The 19380-nt window shown below is 47.7% G+C and overlaps 1 protein-coding gene across 1 annotated transcript; it reads right to left on the minus strand.

Moving 5' to 3' along the window:
* Positions 1 to 1304: 1304 nt before the first annotated feature.
* Positions 1305 to 18062, minus strand: LOC149335919 (uncharacterized). The gene is made up of 3 exons (XM_089554044.1): positions 17913 to 18062; positions 2786 to 3105; positions 1305 to 1908 (listed from the first exon to the last, which is right to left on the minus strand). The coding sequence occupies exons 1-3, from the start codon at positions 18060 to 18062 to the stop codon at positions 1305 to 1307; spliced, it is 1074 nt and encodes a 357-aa protein (XP_089410170.1).
* Between the last annotated feature and the right edge of the window lie 1318 nt (positions 18063 to 19380).

Consider the following 19380-nt stretch of genomic DNA (forward strand, 5'->3'; position numbering starts at 1 on the left):
CGCGGAAAACTCTCTAATGTGAACTGACTGGGTAACAAATACGTGGCACAAATAAACCGCAATACGTTATTAAAAATGTACCTGTTGTGTGAAGAGTTCTAGTTTAGGTTTCTTTTATTGGATTGTATTTTGACTTGTATTTTAATAGCCGCTATTAGACTCCGGAGAGCTAATTCGTAGTCAAGTGTTTTTCTAGTCAAAAACTATTATAACTATGCATTTCATTTTGTATTTGGCGACAGCCGCTTTCAAGGGGCATGGATACAGCGTTGTGTAACATTCAGTGCTAAGAAAGCACCCAGGATTGTTTTCAAACGATCGCGTTGCTCATGAACTTTTGCTCACTGGCCCCACATCACCTAAGTACCATTACTGCTTTCGCCTAAGTACCATTACTGCTTTAACTAATATTTTTTCACTATTCCAATGCTGCCGACTAGACCGCATATTTTCTGTGACAAGATACTTTGACAAAATACGAAATTCTCGACTATCTCAACTCTGAATAACTCCAAATTGAACTGAAAAGGGTCCCCATACTTAGAAGGGACATCATTTATTTGCAGTATGTTGCTCTCCCTAAGATAGGTCCAAACGGGAGCGACAGAAGTACGTAAAAAAAGGGGAAACAGAGCTAAGAATATCGCAGAAAATAATCATATGAACGTAGTACGTAGGCAAGCATCATTAGCAATACCTTTGCAACTCTCATTACACAAATTAGTCAATAGAGTTGAAGCTCTTTCAGGTGAGAATTTATTCCATTCCATTATTTTGTGAAAAATTGCTATGTAAAAATAGCCTTAAGCGTATTATTTGCATTTGGTGCGAGCGAGAAGCACAGCTGGCACAGAAATTTTATTTCCACTAGTTACCGCGTACACCACGTATTAACTCGGTTTATTTGCAGCTGCTGCCATAGTTGTGGTGTTCGTGTTGTTAACAGTTTTTATAAACGAACGCATCTCTCTCTCTTTACTTGTTTTTGAGTCTTAAAACAAAAAACCGTTATGCTTACACTCACCATTATTTTTCTTAGGACAACGTAAAACGTTTGAAAAATCCCAAACCACTGGGCATCGCGTGTGACGGACGTAAGACAGTGTTCATACTTGAGACCCAAATTCTCCAGAGAGCCACCGGAAAGAAACGGCTTTGCTCCTTCATTACCCATCCACAACACACACGCAATTTACACTAATATCGAACTGTAATTGGCCAAAGCGGAGACTTTGACGCGCCACCAGTCAACCGAAACGGACGATGCAACGGTTCTGCACCAGACGCAGGTCTACCTTCTTTATTTACGCCTTCCTGTCCATCCGGCTCAGGCGCCTTTCGCTCCTCCTTTCTAACTCGTTTAATAGCTCTTCCTCATCCGAAGTGGGCGATGAAACGCCTTGTGCGCCATTCTTTACCGTAGATGCCTTCTCTTCTTGCTTTCCACCAGAGCCATGCTGGCGCCCAGCTTCACGCTGCTTAGACTCAGATTCCAGAGAGTGAAGCGGGGGACGTCCTGGTCCAAAACCATCTTCGTTCCCCAGGTCTACAATGTCCGGAGAAGAAAAGCGAGGGACAGCTTGCGGGCTCTCTTTGGCCAACCGCCTACCCTCATCACCGTTTCGAAAGGTGAACGGGGATGACCCTACGCCTTGCTTCTGACGGTCGCCGCTGTTCTGGTCACGATGCTGCAAGCCGTCCCCTGCCGATACGAGGTATCCCCGAGTGATTGCCGTGGGTCTGGAGTCCCTGGAAACGCTGTCGACCCTGAAGCCCGAGATGCGGTGGTCGTCGCCATCTTCCGGTCCGCCCTTCTCCTTGTTGCGGAGTGTGAACGCCAGGGTGATCACGACGGCCACCGCGAGCGCCACGATGATGATGGACAGCTGCACGAGGGGCATCGGAGACCTGCAAAGTAGCGATAACCTGCTATTACTCTCCGGTAATACAGTACGTTACAGCGCTGACCTAAGGCGCCTGTGTTCATCACTACATGCCGCCCGTTCCGGCAGTAGCCTTGCAGTGAATGCATGTCCCAAGCGCAGATCGGCTCTTAAAACAGCATGGTGTTGATTGGTTCCACAGAACAACAGGGACCGTAAATGTAACAGCACTTTTCTAGATTTTAGGCGTGGTATTAAGCATGAGGTGGAGCGCAAATGGCAGACTATCTCAGATCATAATGACAGTTTACCAATATCCCTCAAGAGAAAAGTATATAACAGCTGTATCTTACCAGTAATCACCTACGGGGTAGAAACGTGGAGGTTAGCGAAAAGGGTTCAGCTTAAGTTAAGGACAACGCAGTGAGCTATGGAAAGAAAAATGATGGGTGTAATGCTTAGAGACCGTAAGCGGGACGAGTGCGTGAGGTAACAAACGCGGTTTAATGACATCCTAGTCGAAATTAAGAGGAAGAAATAAGCTTGGGCACGGCACGTGATATTGAGGTTAACGGTTTTGTATTCCAAGAGTAGGCAAGAGTGGCAGGGGGCGCCAGAAAGTTAGGTTAAGAAGTTTGTGGGGATACGGTGGCCTCAGCTGGCAAAAGACGGGGTTAATTGGAGAGACATGGAGCGGTCCTTGCCCTGCAGTGGGCATAGGCTGATGATTATGATGATAGTGTTAAGTTTCGGGAGTATTGAAGGAGTTACTCTGTGGGGAACTTGATAAGCTGTGAATGGTACTGGACATGGCCCTCTTACGTCCTAATCCACAGTATTTCATCCTCAGAAAATACAGCGATGTTCCACGGAGGCTTTACTCATACTATGGCTGCACTCACCACTTGTGCAGCCGCGGCGTCTGAGAGAAGCCGCGCATGCTCGAGAAAGCATGCGCTCCGTACTCCTCCATGTTTGCAGTGGCAGAAGAAGCCACTTTGGGCGAAGGCTGGCTGAGCTTCCACTCCTGCTCTTTATAGGCCCTATTTTCCGCGTGGTCCCCTTGCGCATGGTGGGAAACGTCCGTGGTCGAAGACAGGTCTACAAGAAGCCCTTCGCTCCAAAACGTGCCGCAGGGAGGCCTTTCGGTGAGTGGGATCTCGTCCCCGTCCAAGCGACCCAGCAGAAAGCGCTTGGCGGCAGATGATAGACCTTTCTTTGGCTGCGGCGTTTTGAAAAACAGACGAATTCTTAACGAGGGAGCATTAGATAAGAGTACACGAAGCACACTTGAAACATCAGAACTCACCCAGAAGTGCTCAAGAAGACATAGCACATGCTAGACAGTGTACGTTCCCAGTCCTTAATGCGCTTAAAGGTCACCCGTAATACAATCATTCGAGCATAGCACATGCAAGACAGTGTACGTTCCCAGTCCTTAATGCGCTTAGAGGTCACCCGTAATTCAATCATTCGACCATGGCACATGCTAGACAGTGTACGTTTCCCGTCCTTAATGCGCTTAAAGGTCACCCGTACTTCAATCATTCTACCGCAAAGTTCACGTTCTTACAGTCTACTGCATGGCCCTAAGGTCCTTCATGGCAGTGACACGCCAAAATAATACTCGGCCCACTCAGTGGCGCGATAGTTTTTGTTTTATGAACACATGGGACACATCGGCGCCTTTTAGCCACGAAAATAAAGCGATCGTAAAGTTATGTCGCTTTAAAAGGCATTTACAGGGCACGTATTGCAGAAGGCAGCCAGGCTGTTTGATACAGTTCTGAGTTATCAATCATCAAACATATTCGAGCGAAGCATATTTTCCCGCCTTTGACACACAGCAGCGACAGGAGCAGAAATCGGCTCGGTGAGTGTGATCTGTCCACAGCCCATTTTTTCCGCCTCTAAGGCAGTAAATAAGTTGTGTTTCTGACTTCAAACCCCAGCCTCCGCCGCTACACGGTGGCTAGCCACGACGTGACGAGCTCAACCAATCGCAAGTCTTGCAGCATGGCCATAACAGACGTGCTTAGGAGAGTCGAGGCCATATGTTCTTCCAGAATGTTAGCCATCGTACTGTGCATATAGCAGCCGTAAGACAAGGAATAAAGCAAGTAACGTCGAATAACTCTCGCAAGGCTTTCGGGCATCGCTTAGGGCGCGAAAGCACACAGATATCCGAGGTTCACGTAAACTCTCGTTTCTTTCGCGAAGTTGCGAAGCAGAAATAACTGCCGTGAGATATCGCGGTATTCGTGGGAAGGCGAAGAAAGAGCGAGAAGCAGGGTTTACACCGGTGCGGGAGTCAACAGGTGAGAACGCCCTCATGGCTTTCCGGCTGATTAATCGCCTTCGTTCGCCGCATACTTGGACTAGCGTGAGTGGGCCTTTTCATGAACCCAATTTTCAAATGGTTATATAAATGATAACCTGATGTACCTTATGTTACGTTATCGTTGATGCTAACTAGTATTTGTGAATGAATTTTTTCTTGTTTTTATGTTGTGTTACCTTACTGACATGTTCCCATATCTTCTTTGTTTGTGATATATGTGTTAATCCCCATACTATTACGTCTCATGGGCACTGTAGGTAGTTTCAATAAATAAATAGCGATCCTGCTGTTGGCGCCGCAAACATAAGCTTGACTAAATAACCACCAATGTACACAAAACTTGCAGTCTGCGTTAGCGCTCTTGCATTGTGCAAACGTCCGACCAGCTGTACTAAAATTCTAATTTAGTGCCACTATTTTCGCTGGCTTTACATCCAACGACCGCTGTTTCAATGTAGCATTATAACAGCGTTCAAGAGCTTCGTGCATGACAACAATAGTTTTATAACAGATGTTCCACGGGTAGTACGACTACTGCGCAGTGCATTTCACCCGAGATCCCGCTATCACTTGCTTGACAAAGAGAATGTTTTCCTAGAAGGCCCCACAAAAAATGAATAAGTCAACAGCGGAGTGATCGCTTCCGAGAATCTGCCATCGTAGCTCATCTAAACAAGATGAGCCAGAAAGTGGGGACGTATGAGCAGTACAATGCGGCCTTCATCGAAAAAGATCGTTGCCAGACGGGTGAGCTATAATAATGAAGTCTTTCTACTGCAGCAGTTTCTAGGCAAGGACGGACTTAATGACATGACGTGTGGGCGCAAACCGCACGGCGCCTTAATTGCGTCAATGAGCTAATGTTGAGCACAGCCACACATTAAGCGTTCTTTATCGCCAGGCGTGTGCTACAGGCACACAGCTGCAAAGCAGCATATCGACTTTATGCGAACCACACACGCAGAGAAATAATGAAGGACGGGTACGCCTCACCATTGTGGGGTTTCTCTTCTCTGGCTGCAGAGACCAGGGCTTGATGCTCCTGCATGAGATTTTCCTAGGTATGGATATGATGATGATGATGATGATGTCCTCAGGCTTAATGGCACATACCCACGGCGGGGGATTGGTCAGGGTGCATAGCGGACACAAACGCACTCATGTACAGGGAATGGAGTATTTTGATAATTTTGTGACACAAAGCTAGAATTTGTACAAAACAAAAAATACGGAGAATATAGCGCGCGTACGCAACTTCCTAATTTTTTTGCACTCACGCCACCTGGTGGACGTAATATGAATGTGGCGCCGCGTGTCGATGAGGATGAAGGTCAGTAAAATCGGGTATCTTGATCATGTGCGTCAGATGCCTAAGTTTTTAATGTGGTTGTAAATGTAAAAAAATATATAATCTAGACAAATGGAGCCGCAACTTGTCACGTCATAACCGAAAACTCCCATGCAAGAGTGTGTGTGGTCCAGCTTTGCAAGAGACACAACGGACGTGTGCTGCTGGAAATAGACGCCGCTCTTGAGTTTGTGCTATCTTCCAGCTAGCTGAGAGCTGAGAGGCTGAGTCGAGCGGAGGCGGTACTACTGAGACAGCTCCAGACCGGATCGCTACCGAGCCCGAGACTGATGCATCGCATGTACCCCGAGACCTACCCGACCGATACGTGTAGAGTCTGCCGGAGGGAGCCGGCAGATCACACGCACATCCTGTGGGACTGCATCAAAAATCCAAAGGAAGCAAGATCAAGAACAATCCCGCCGCGGCTGGAGGCAGCCGCGAAGAGCAACGACCATGACCAACAGCTATGGGCCGTCCAGCAGGTCCTCGGAGCGCTCGAAAGGCAGGGATCCAGCGAGCCGGCAACGGCGAGCGGAGACCCGCGCCGAGTAACGGCAGCCTCGTAGACGACGTAGGCCCTCGTCGGGGCGCGCGAGCGTCCAACTGCAGGCACAAATAAAGTTTACTCCAATCCAATCCAATTCCAGCTAGCACAGAACATTAGAAGTAAGTTATATAATTGCTGTGCAATTTGAAGTAACTTTACGTCCAGATTGAATTACTTTATTAGGTGTTGAAATGTTGAGAATACATTATCACAACGGACTGACAAACAGCGCGACAGAACAAGTAAAAATTAAATTCAACTATTTGCAGGCCATGCCCTACTGCTGAACCTGGAGCAAGTCTGAGGAATGGGGAAGGTATGGCGCTCTCGGTAGAGGCGTCTTTGTGAACCATTTATGAAGCGTTTACATCGCTCCAGTGATCTTTCACTTGTGGCAATTCTTGCTCGCCTGATTACCTAAATCGCTTTTATTGCATTCTGCATATACGTTATACGATCAATCTAAAAATATTGCGCCAAAGTTGTTTTCTAAGTTTGGGCCTATATCTTTCAAATCACAATTGCAAAGTAATATACCAGTTCAAGTCAAGATATATTTTTTTTTTACTGTTCCAGTAGCAGTAGGGTCCTTCTACTAAAATACTTTGATCTTAAACATCTTGGACTGTGCCTCCTATAAATTCTTTTCCGTGAATTTCTAGAAACCTAAAAAACTGACACGCGTTTAGCCTCTGGTGCGTAATGAGCTGCCGCTGTGGCTCAGTGGTTATAGTGCTCGGCTGCTGACCCGAAAGACGCGGCTTCAATCCTGCCGCGTCGGTCGAATTTCGATGGAAGCGAAACGCAGAAGGGGCCCGTGTACTGTGCGAAGTCAGTGCACGTTAAAAAACCCCAGGTGGTCGAAATTTCTGGAGCCCTCCACTACGGTGTCTCTCATAGCCTGAGTCGCTTTGGGACGTTAAACCCCAAAAACCACCATCTGCTCCGTAATGCAAGAACCCAATGATAGCTGTTATGCTCTGCTGAGTAACACCCACTTCATCTATCCGCAATACGCCACCAGTGTGGAATCGTCATGCGTCGTGCCCCGGTGCCACGCCCCCCCACCCCCTGCCGCGCAGAGCTGCCAACACTCACCCTCATCTCTGCATCTCCCTACTCCCTCTCACCTTCGCCGTGCGACGCCGCACCTTCCAGGTACCTCACCCTTAGCGTTTTCCCTTTGTAGTTCAGTTTTACCCGCTCGTTCTCGTCTCCCTGTACGCTACCGGGTCCTTATCCTTCCACTTTCGTACTCCTCTTGCACCTCCCTCCTTACCTACGGATTATTCAGACGTCTACGGCAACACCACAGATTCGGGGTGAGTGCCATTAACAGCTGTCGCTGTAAAAGGCGACGGAAATTTACAGATATATGTGTGCCAGCTCCTCTGTTGTAATAGTGTCCAAACATGCACGTTGGTGTCTGAAAATGTAGCCTACTCCCTCCCGTTTGCGCCGGCAGGGGTGGGAATGACGAAAAGTGTTTTGAAGCAGAATTTATAGCAGGAAAAAACTTTACATAGTAGCTGACATATGTTTTTTTTGGGCAGTAATTTCAGGGTGGGCATCAAGGTATAAGACGCGACTCATGCTCATTAATTTATATTGTTAGTATTATAAACTTTAAAATATTAAACTTTAATAAAGTATATTAGTTTACAGTTAGTGCTATAATATTTTTTCTCCGCGCCCGAGGCATGTACCGAGAAATCCCCCTCAGAAGCATTAAACGGTGCATATTATGGCGTACTGGTGATGACAGCAGCTCAGAGTACAGACAATCGGGCTTGCTTTAAACTCGAAAACTGCTGTTGGACGAACTCACACCGTCACTATTGCGATGGAGGCAAGTGCGATCGACGGTCGGCGAAATTCAGACCAGCCGTAGTTCTCGCCTGAACTTAGCGCGACAACGATCCTTCAAGATAAGGTGTCTGCCCAACCTGCGATAACTTTGAGCACCGCAGAAACCGTTGCGGGCGGCAACGATCATGACACACAAATCTGTGGTCGCCATAAAGGCAAGGTTTGTGCCTGCGACTTTGAACATTAAAAAATGAAAAAAAAAAACCTCACGAAGGCTTACGGCAATATCATTTGAAAGAAAGTTAAAATTATGGTGTGCAGCTGTCGTTATCAACGAGGCGTCGCCACCGTCGCTCAAGCAGTATGCATCGTCGGCAGGCCCAGCGTGGCATTCTCTGTTTTGGCTCTGTCGCGTGGGTTGGATACGGAGTGACAGAAGTTGCGGTCGACGCCGCGTGCTTTAAAGTGGGACCTGCAGGTCAAAATGCGACATGGCGACCGAATCCTAATATTGTGTGCAGAGGACACGTCTACAGCGGATTGCTGTGAGCGGAGAAAAGTGCCTGGCTGAACAAGAAGGAAAGCAGCTGTTGCAGTTTCCTACACTGGAGAAAACAAAGTTAAACAAAATTTCACAGAAAATAAGGTTGTCTCTGCTTCAGCCCTACTCGATCGATTGCATTTTGAGCATTTATCGCCAGCAAAGTCACACGTCTCACTGCCAACTACCCAGAAAAGTCACCGCTTTGCTAGGCGGAACTGCTTAAAGGTAGGGTTGTGCGAATATCAAACTTTTCGAATACGAATCGAATACGAATACTTGGTTCCGAATATCGAATCGAATATCGAATAATCAAGGACAGACGCATTTAACCACTACAAAAAATGTATTTGAGCACCTAAGAACATCACAGTTCAACTATCAGTGTTGAAATGAGCACAAAATGTGTGTGTGGCTGCGCAAAAAGTATCAAAGTCTCGAACATTGTTATTACAAGAGTGGAAATATTAGAGAGAAGATGGCTAGTACACAGCATTGATCAAGGCTAGCTTGCCATGAGCACAGGAGCACGTTGCTGGGATGAAGATAAAAGGTTGTAGTGAAGGAAAACCGGCTGCTCCACATGGTCAGGCAGAAGTAGTTCCCTTCTAGCTGAAAGGACTTCTCCAGCCACAGAAAATGCCCTCTCAATTGGCACTGAACTGGCACGTATTGCGAGGTATTTCGTGCACAGCTCTGACTATACCAGCTCGCAGGTATAACCACAAAGAAGCTCACCAGCGCAGTCAGCTACTGCATGGCCCAACGTTACGCATTGCTACGGGCGCCGCCATGTTGTTATGCCTCTGTCGATAAGACTTGCGGACCGCAATGAACGCCAGTACTCGCAATAGAATATTAGGCTAGATACGAATATTCGCGTCGTTACGAATATTCGAAACAACATGAATACGTGGATATCGAATCGAATACGAATACTAAAAATATAATATTCGAATTATATTCGAAAATTTCGAATACTCGCACACCCCTACTTAAAGGTCATTGAGACGGTAGCGGCCTCCTTGAACATAGATCACGTTCTGAACTTTGTAGACATCGCGCAACACGTCACCGCAGGAGAAAAGCAGAGTGTTGAGCAGTCATAGTGCACTGCATAATTACCTTGAGTGTTTGAACAAAAATGCTTGACATCCCCGTAGAGGCACGGGTTGGCAACCTTGGCACTTTGCAGGCGGCTATAGCCAGTTCTCTCTTCATCTCGTTTTCATGCGTTGGTGCATGGTAGATATCGACTGACTTATGCGTGCGAGTACATGATTGTCTTTTCCGCAGTTTCTTTTTGAATTGCCATAGGCAGCAAGATATGCTACAAATGTCAGTAATATTTTCCAACAAGCATTGTCTAAATCATTTATTCAGCTTGCTGTGTGCAGCAGCAGACAACGAAATAAAATATCGATTGCCTTGTGCGCATGCTATTCTAGTTACTTTTAACAACATTAAACGCCACATATATCTTTCGGAGGCTAATAACGTGTTCCTCGCGGAAGTACGTACGTGTGCGATTGAAAAACAAAAAGGGAGTTAAGACCGAAAGGCGAGACTTACAAGCGTTCTGTTCTTACAGTTATATGTCGAAGGAGCGATGTTCATTCCGGACGACACACTACAGTTCGAAGTTATTGAAGTTCCACGTCTTCGTGGGATTAACACTCCTCAAACCCCGTGGCAAGCTTCATTTACGATCTTGGTGTCCTCCATGGCGACAGCAGCTTGATGTCTATTTCCCCACTCCTTGGGTGCTTAATGGCCATGGTGACGTTTTTGAAAAAGAACCACTCTGTCCAATCATCCCAGGCGACATCGCGAAGAAAGAGGATAAAGTATATTGTCACGGGTTGCTGACACACTCGCGAAATCGGAGGACCGCGACCACAGATGTAACGAGAAGCAGAGCCAGGCGAAGCGTTCGCGACGCAGCCCACGAGCGATTCCAGTCGATTCGCACCGAGAGGAAAGCAGGAAGTCGGGGGAGCTCAGACACTGCTTCCCTCCCGAAAGGCGCATCGTTCACCATGCGCAGCAAGGCACACCGAAAGTACAAAAGCATGTGCTGAGGTCATTTCTGTGGAGTTCATGTTTCGTTATGTAAAAAAAAAGAGCTAGAAGAGCAGCTCATTTCTAGAAACCGATTTACTGCATTCTTTTGTTTAATTCGCCTCCGTTTCTTGTATAATGCTTTAAACGCCCAGCACACGTGGTATGATCACTTTTCTGCCATGAATTTGTCATTGCGAAAGGCGGCGGCATGGCTTATTTTACAACTTTTGTGCCTGTATTGCATCAATGACATTGTTGACGTTTTTTTTTTATGCGAAGCATATTACTAGAGCTACACTACAGCCCGTCGAGCGCGGCGGTGGAGCTACCATTGACCTTGAGCGTGACCACGTGACACCACGTGACAACATGACGTCACAGCAGAGGAGAGATGGGCTGCCGGCTCGCGCGGTCGGCCGCGGCGGTGGAGGCTCCACATCAGAGGCGCGGCGGCTGACCACGTGACAACATGACGTCACAGCAGAGGAGAGATGGGCTGCCGGCTCGCGCGGTCGGCCGCGGCGGTGGAGGCTCCACATCAGAGGCGCTGCAGCTGACCACGTGACGCTACAGCAGCGGTATAAAGCTGAGCTTGCCTCGCTCTCCGGGCACTTACGAGGCGGCCAGGTGTTGGGATGCCGCCTATAGACCTTTTTCAGTTTTAGCCTCGCTCCCAGCAGCCGAACACCGCCCTGTTGCTTTCCTCCTCTCTGGCTGGCTCGGAAAGGCGCGGTGTCCGTGCGTCCCCTGAGTTCTCGGCGGTTCTCCGTGTTTACTGTATGCGGTTGCTTAGCTGTAGTAGTCCAATTTGGGTGTATGTGCGATTAAAGCTGAAACGAGGTCTTCTGGAAACCACTGCGCAGTCGTCTGCTATTCAAACAACTACAAGAAGCGAAGGCGGCTTGAAGCGGAGCAGTGTGAAGAACACAGAGAGCCACAGCGGCAGTGCGGTTGCGGGCTGTTTCAGCTACACATACCTTACACGCAAGCACCTACTGCTGATGTCGCTAAGATAGGTATCGTCTGTGACCCTGGCAAAATCAAAACATAAGTAATAATTTGGGTAAATGATGCAGCAGCACTGCGGGTTACGTGAAGCATTTCTGTTATAACTGCCGACTCTGGCGACTGATTATTAACGACAACGGCGCTGTAAACAAGCTGTTTGACAGTACTTGAAAGCCGTGATGCATTGCACAAATACCACAGCAGTTTGCTTGCTGTAAATTCCGATAAACCAGCAGGACTTAAAGGGCAACTCCGGCGATTTTTCGATGTGCATCGATTGAAATGAAATTGTAAGTCTGTATTCTTTATGATAGTCTGATGACTCATGTAAAATTTCGCACCTGAAACCGGCGTAGTTTTTCCGCGAGCGAATTTTGAAGAAAAGCGCTCCTTGACGCGAGCGGCACCCACTGACCGAGCAACTTCTACAGGCCACCCTGTTCTGTGACGTCACTGGCGGGGCGGCGTGTCAAGCTGGTTGGGCGCGCGCTGGCGCTGGCAGTGCAGGGGAAAACTGAAAATTGGTTTTGAGGAAAGTTAATGACGCAGTAATGGACACCCGAACCGCGACGTAAGGGAGGAGTGAAAGAAGAAAGGAAGAAAGAGGTCCGTAGTGAAGCTCTCCGGAATTATTTCGACCACCTGTGCAATTTCGCGCCATCTCAACGTGCCTGATGTGATGTGTACGCCAGAGTGATGGGTCACAGCAACTTCTGTTGTGCTGTGGGGTGCACAAATTCTTGATCTGTGACAACGGCCGTGATCTAGCGTAGGTTTCCTAGCGATAAGAACCTTCGCGACAAGTTGGTGAGAGCTGTCAGCCGTGTAAACTGGTCTCCGAGGCAGCATTCCCGCTTGTGCTCGGAACATTTCGCGCCAGATTGCTATGAAAGCTTTGGACTCGCTAAGGCTTCGTTCAACTGGCGCTTGAAGGCATATTCTGTGCCAACGTTATTCTAGTACAACCGTCTATCGCAGCGGCCAGCTGAACGAAGCGCGGCCGTCAAGAAGCGGTATGTTGGATTGTAGAACTGTAGCTGGCGTGAACTCACTTCCAAAAGCTCGCCGTCGAGATAAAGCTTCGCAGAGAGGACTGTTGGTGATGCATGCCCCTGTAAGGACGTTGTGCACCGCGGCAATGTTCCGGCAGCAGACTCTTTCATCAGGCTGGGTCGGCCGGCACTGGCCACACAAACAGCTGTCGGCGGGAGCATCTCATTAACTTTAGTTCTGACGACTCTGTCACAAATGCATGCATGAGAAATGACTCAAGTAATCACTTCTCCGAGTTCAGACCGTGTCCGTGCTGCAGGTGACGCGGCCTGTGGTGTGACTCGGCTGGCTCGCGCGGCGGTGGATCATACCTGAAAGGCGACTCGTCCAGTCCAAAATCGTCGAATGAGTCGTCTTCTAAAGACTTGCTGGTCTCGGAAAACCTGTCCTCCGCGCTTTCAGTCATGTCGACAGCGCGGCTCAGGGTAGTTGCGATATCTTCGGGGACCTCACAGCGCGGCGAACCCGCTCGTGACGTCACAGTCAATACCGCACGAAGGCACCTCCCCGGTTTCGGTTTTGCGGTTTCGGTTTCGAGTTTTGCGTTTTTTGCTGTTTAAAAATTATTTTACGGTTGCTTTTGAAAACCTTGTATCGTACACATTACAGGAGGTTCTTAGGAACACAAAACAGCCATTAACTTAAAATGGCTGAAAAATCGCCGGAGTTGCCCTTTAAAAAACTGAAGGCTTTGACGTGTCGCAGCTTTGACGTGTCCACCTTGGATTGTGACACCTCATGCTTCGATCAAATACTATTTTCAACTGACGCCATAATGCAAAGTGCCGATTGTTTTAAAAAAATGTGCCTATTAGGGACGTGCAATCAGCAGGCACGAAGTGCCCACCCGACCACACGCACGCGCTTTCTCGCTCTTTCGGCATTAATCAGCGGCCGCACCTGTGACGGACCAAGCAGATACGCCCCTCAGGAACTGTCACAGCAGGTGCACCAGTTTCGAGTGTATAAATTACATCGCGTTCGAAGGCCAGATGCCTCTCTACTACATCTTTTTCCGAGTTTAGCGAAATGTCCGACGACGCGAAGCTCCAAATCCAGTTTCCTCTGTTCCTGCGACACTTTGCTTCGACGCGCGGCGCCGACGGATGCACTGGCGCTCCGAAGAGCGCTGCCACACACCCGCATTTTCACCCTGTAAGAGTGGACCACCCTCCATTTGCACGCTTCACCAGTTATTTTACCGTTAGTACGAAGTAATCAAGAAATATATAGTAGTAAGGTGGAAAGTTAGGCGAGTTGAATCTTATTCATGATGAAGTTTAGCGCCAAAAACGAGGACAAAGTAGGAGTGAAGACACAACACGAGCGCTTTTTCGCAACTAAAACTTTAATGGAAGAACACATAACATATATACCCATCTCGTGAAGTAAATCAAAAAGAAGAAACATACATGATATGGTCAAGATAAACCTTAGAGGGCGATACATCTGAAGAGTGCTGAGGGTGCAAAAGGTACATAAAGGGTGCAAAAACAGGAAACTTCATGGTCACAATCACAATCACGAAGGCGAAACCAAAATACCAAAAAAACCAAAAAAGGGGAAAAGAAAAAGATATTAATTCCACGTGTGATCCAGGTATGCCAGCTCTTTTTCGGTTAAAGAAATGGACGGTGCGCTTATGCATGAATTTCCCTGTCGCGAAATATAAAAAGCCTCGGTAATTTCGCGCTGGAGGCGTTCTCTATGATGTGACAGAATTTCAGCCTGCGCATAAAGTGGATTGCATTTTTTCTTGCACACTGGGCCACATTCCGCCACACAATCCGGCTTGCACTCCTTACATTCTTGGCAATGGTCAACCAAATGCGAGGACTTCGACCCAGAGAGCGATTTCTCGTGTTCTTTTAGCCGCACGTTTACACAACGCCCTGTCTGACCTATGTAGGTCTTGCCACAGGAAACAGGGAGTTCATATACCACACCCGTTTTGCACGGGATGAATCCCGAAGGGTGGCATGTCTTCTTAATTTTATTTTGTCCTCTCCGGTTCCCTATTGTTCTGCTTACTAGGCCGCACACTTTCTTGAGCTTGTTTGGGGCCGAGAAGATTACCTGTACGCCATAGCGCCTGGCCACGTTGGCAAGGTTGTGCGAAAGTTGATGCTTATATGGTATCACCACTTTTTTCTTCTTTATCTTCTCGTCCTTTTCCTTCTTTGGGGCAATACCTTTTACCCAGCGGATAAGTTTTTCGCATGCAAAACCAATTGCGCTGTCCGGATAGCCTGATGTCTTAATTCTATTTACTTGTTCATGAAAACTTTTAGCCATGCCGTGCGTGCAGGACTTTACCAGGACTGAACGTAGGCATGAGAGTACAATGCCATTTTTTACAACTTTCGAGTGGCCTGAGGCGCAATGCAGTAGGGGTTTTACTGATCGCGGATGATAGCGCCAGCAAACATGAGTCTGGTTGAAAGATAGCAGCACATCAAGAAACTGCAATTTATCTCCGGCTGGTAATTCGAATGTGAAAACGAGACCATGTCCACACTCCCGGAAGACCTTTAAAATATTCACAACCTTGTCGGTGAAGCGTGCACTGTCCACAAATACCAGATAATCATCCACGTACCTAAACACATGAGAACACATGTCGTTCACACGGCTTTCAAGACATCTGTCCACGCTACTGAGGAAGATGTCTGAGAGTACGGGCGCCACACATGAACCAATACATACACCTGACTTCTGTATGGTTTCGCCTTCGTGATTGTGATTGTGACCATGAAGTTTCCTGTTTTTGCACCCTTTATGTACCTTTTGCACCCTCAGCACTCTTCAGATGTATCGCCCTCTAAGGTTTATCTTGACCATATCATGTATGTTTCTTCTTTTTGATTTACTTCACGAGATGGGTATATATGTTATGTGTTCTTCCATTAAAGTTTTAGTTGCGAAAAAGCGCTCGTGTTGTGTCTTCACTCCTACTTTGTCCTCGTTTTTGGCGCTAAACTTCATCATGAAGAAATATATGCAAAGTCAAAAGCCGCAACTGAATTCTGTGCGCTTATGCACTCCAGCGGTGCCTTCACCATGTAGCACTACAGAAAGTACCGTTTTTTTACGACAGTGCAGAGGGAAAATGTAGTAAAAGACGCGGTCGAGCGCAGTTTCAATCTGTTCGTGTCACCGGCGCAACGCAGAGCAGACCGCTTGAGCGCTTGGCAGTAACACTGCTGTTAGCTCGGAACGGAGCGGTTTTTCTTTTATAATTATAACTACAACATACAAGCGCTCAGCAAGTTTCGTGCTCGCGTTAATAAATGTGTCCATTATAGATACCAGAAAGCCGTTAAACGAATTGCGCACACTTGCGTAGAAGCGCACCTCCAATGTCGATTTTCGGCACAACTTGCAGGGAAACATCCGCGTCGCCGCTCTCCGAAGCACGGGCCATTTTGTTCACAGTTGCTCAGTGCATACAGTGCAACACTTTGCACGTCAAAATCATGCAAAAATCAACACTCGGATAAGGCTGAACAGCGCGGCGAGTACTCGCTGCCTGTATTGCAGCGCCGGCCACCCAAGCCAACATGACGGAGAAATCGGCCAGACGCAAGACGGCGCTGCTGCCGAAAGATGGCCGCGCGCACCTGAAAAAGGTCTATAAGCAGGGCTGATTTGAACGAGAAGCGAAAGCTTCAGCGTGCCACAAAGACCGATGAAGAGCGGGATGAACGTCAACCAAGGAAAGCCATGTATTACCAAGCCTAGTCATCAATATGCTTCGCATCTGACTAGGCTTAACCTTAGCTAAGCCTCAGCCATTTTGTTGTTTTTGCGCCATTCTTTTCCATCATTCGTGTCGTTAATGTAAGGTAGTATATTGTAATATTGTAATCTAGTACCATTACTCGACTAACTTCGACAGTTTGTTCTTATTCGCGTGTGTTTATTTTTTCTCTCTCATACGAACCGCTGAAGAACGACCTTCCTTCGATTGCTCGACAGGCAGCCGTCTGTTATAAGATCTTTATTGACAATATTGTTTTCCCTCAGCTCCGAAAAACATACCTATACGCGTCTAGAAACGCAAATGATGAAGAGAATATTGGTTTCGGACACTTCGGGTCTTCGAAGGCATACGGCGTAATTAACAGGGCGTTTGCTTTTCGTCTCCGTTGAAATACTGCCTGTGCGGTCATGAAGGCAACCTGTCAAATCGTGCACGTTAAAAAAGCAGACAGAAATGCAATTTCTGTCGCTTCGAGGACATTTTAATAGTCAAACATCGTAGCCAATAAAAAATGAGTGATTGCCATAAAAAAGTAGTTAATAATCTTCAAGTAACGCAAAGATTTGGGCCACTCAAACACGAGATCGCTGTTTTAAAAAAAACTGACCGCCAACCATGTTTCTGTGCTTCCTAATTTTATCGGCCCTTATTCCGATTTGATCGCCTTTGTCCCTTTGACGGCCCCTTATTTCCTTCTCTAGCATGAGTCCACACGTATGCATTGAGCAATTTATCTCGAGGCAGAGTAGATGGGCTTCCATAGGAGTTCCTTCATAGCGCCTCTTCATAGCGTCTCTTCTAATGCGCAGAGATTTATGTTCATATATTTGCGAATATTCATATTTTGTACGTTAGTAGCAACACCTCCAGTTCTCCTAGAGGTGCATCTACCGAATACCCTGTAGCTTGTAAAAAATTTTAACGCATTTGCGTTATATGAAAATCGTCGCCAGGGGTGGAGTATTGTAGCGTTTCGTTCCGTTTCCCTTCCTTTCACGCCTCTGTATTTGGTGTCTTCCGCCACGGCCAACCTCGCCGGAAAGCGGATACATATGACGAAAAGACACCAGAACAAAATAAAGCGTAAAATACTGCCTAAACTTTTTGTGCGGGCTTTCTGTCAGGCGACTTTTTTAATGTCGATACACTGCCATGGGGCTGGGACCCAAACAAACACATTCATAGTCAGAACGTCGTGATGTTCAAGCAAGAACAATATGGTTGGGGGGGGGGGGGGGGGAAATATGTCAAGATCAACACTTTTCTAAAAGTTTCATTTCCAGGCGTCGCACTCGTAGGTCTCGGTGTCGTTGGGCCGCAGGCCGGGCTGCGCGTAGGCGAAGCACTCACTGGGGCGTCCTCCTTCGTCCAGCGGAATGCCGGAGTTCTCCCATTATCACGCCGAGAGACTGTTAAACGTGAATGGCGGTCAGCGCCAGTGGTCCAAGGGGCGTGCTACCAGAGCTAAGGCGTGGCTGTGGCACTGCAGGACGATCAACGCCACTACCGTAAAACAGCATATGAGTCTCTGGAAGTCTCCTTGGTCACATACGGTGTTGCCCTGGTCCCGCTGGCCGACGTGTCGGTCTATTATGCCGCTAAGGAGCCGAGAGTCGCTCTGTACTTGCTTCAGATCGGCCATCTTCGAGTCTTTGGACTTCTTCCGCTTGCTCGAGGCCTTCCGGGGTGCCTTCGTAGTCATGACTGGTGTACGTTGCTTGATCGGTAGCTAATATTTCAATCCTTGGTAGGCGTTTTAGCATAAATCAAGCGAGAAGATCGATGCGATGCTTGCGCTGGTGATGCAGTACGCGAGCTCACGAGCGCGAGACGTGCTGATGTTGAGCACGAGCACGTGATGAAGAAGAGCATCATCATCATCATCGTCATCAGCAGCAGCCAGGCAGTAGCAGTAGCAGCCTGGATACGCCCACTGCAGAGCGAAAGCCTCTCCCATGTCTCTCCTATTAATAACCCGGTCCTTTGCTAGCGGCGCCCACCGTGTCCCCACACACTTCTTAATCTCATCCGCCCACATGCATTTCTGCCGTCCCCTGCTACGCTTGCCTTATCTTGCAAGCCACTCCGTTACCCTTTAGGACCGGTGGTTATGTTGACTTCGCATTACATACCCTGCCCAAGTCCATTTCTTCCTATTGATTTCGACTAGGATGTCAGTAACCCCCGTTTGTTCCCTCACCCACTCTGCCCGCTTCCGGTCTCTCAACGTTACAGGTATTTTTCTTTCCATAGTTGGCTGCGTGATCCTTAACTTAAGCTGAACCTTTTTCGTTAACCTCCATGTTTCTACGCCATAGGGGAGTACCGTTAAGATACAAGTGTTGTATACTTTTCTCTTTAGGGATATTTGTAAATTGTCATTCAGAAGAGGTCTAAATGCGCCAAATCGACCGGAAAACTCGAATGCCATTAAGTTAGGTTACTACAAGCGAGGCAGTGGCAAGGGATGAAATTTGCATGGCATTCTCTATACATTGCACTTTATTTGGCATTTGTGTCCGATTAATTGCCACATGGAGAAGTGTGTGCAGTTCTCAGTTTCCGTCGTGTATCTGCATGTTATTTGTTCATGTACTGCTTGTATCAGATGTGGCTATCAAGCAAGCGGCCTGATAACATGTCAACGCCCCTTCTTCCTTTCCCTTTCCCTCGCTGCAGCCGCAGCTATAAATCTATGCGCAATAAAGGACCGGGCGTCTTTTCTGGCCTAGCTACTGATGTGTCGCGTCTCTGCATGAAGCGATCGATACATGGTGTCAGAAGTGGCCCGGTGTGCCCAGCTAGATTATTCAAGCAGCCGAAGCAATGGACATCGTGAAACCGCCAGGACCACTGCAGTTGACTGGGAATGTCAGAAGAAACTGGCTAATATTCAAGCAGAAGCTGCAACTGTTCCTGACAGCGACGTCGACCGCCACCCCAAAGTCAGCAGCAGTCAAAGCAGCGATCCTTCTAAGCGCTGCCGGCGACGAGGCACTGGACATCTACAACAACTTCAG

The sequence above is a fragment of the Amblyomma mixtum genome, chromosome 7 (genome assembly GCF_055824585.1).
Source record: "Amblyomma mixtum isolate Tamu chromosome 7, ASM5582458v1, whole genome shotgun sequence".
NCBI lineage: Eukaryota > Metazoa > Arthropoda > Arachnida > Ixodida > Ixodidae > Amblyomma > Amblyomma mixtum.

Excerpts from the sequence above, each read along its gene's own strand:
- LOC149335919 (XM_089554044.1), bottom strand. The coding sequence starts at position 18,062 with ATGACTACGAAGGCACCCCGGAAGGCCTCGAGCAAGCGGAAGAAGTCC. Across the intron at positions 3,106-17,912 it reads AGCGGGACCAGGGCAACACC|CCAAAGAAAGGTCTATCATC; the intron begins GTATGTGACCAA and ends AAAACGCCGCAG. Across the intron at positions 1,909-2,785 it reads ACGCCGCGGCTGCACAAGTG|GTCTCCGATGCCCCTCGTGC; the intron begins GTGAGTGCAGCC and ends GCTACTTTGCAG.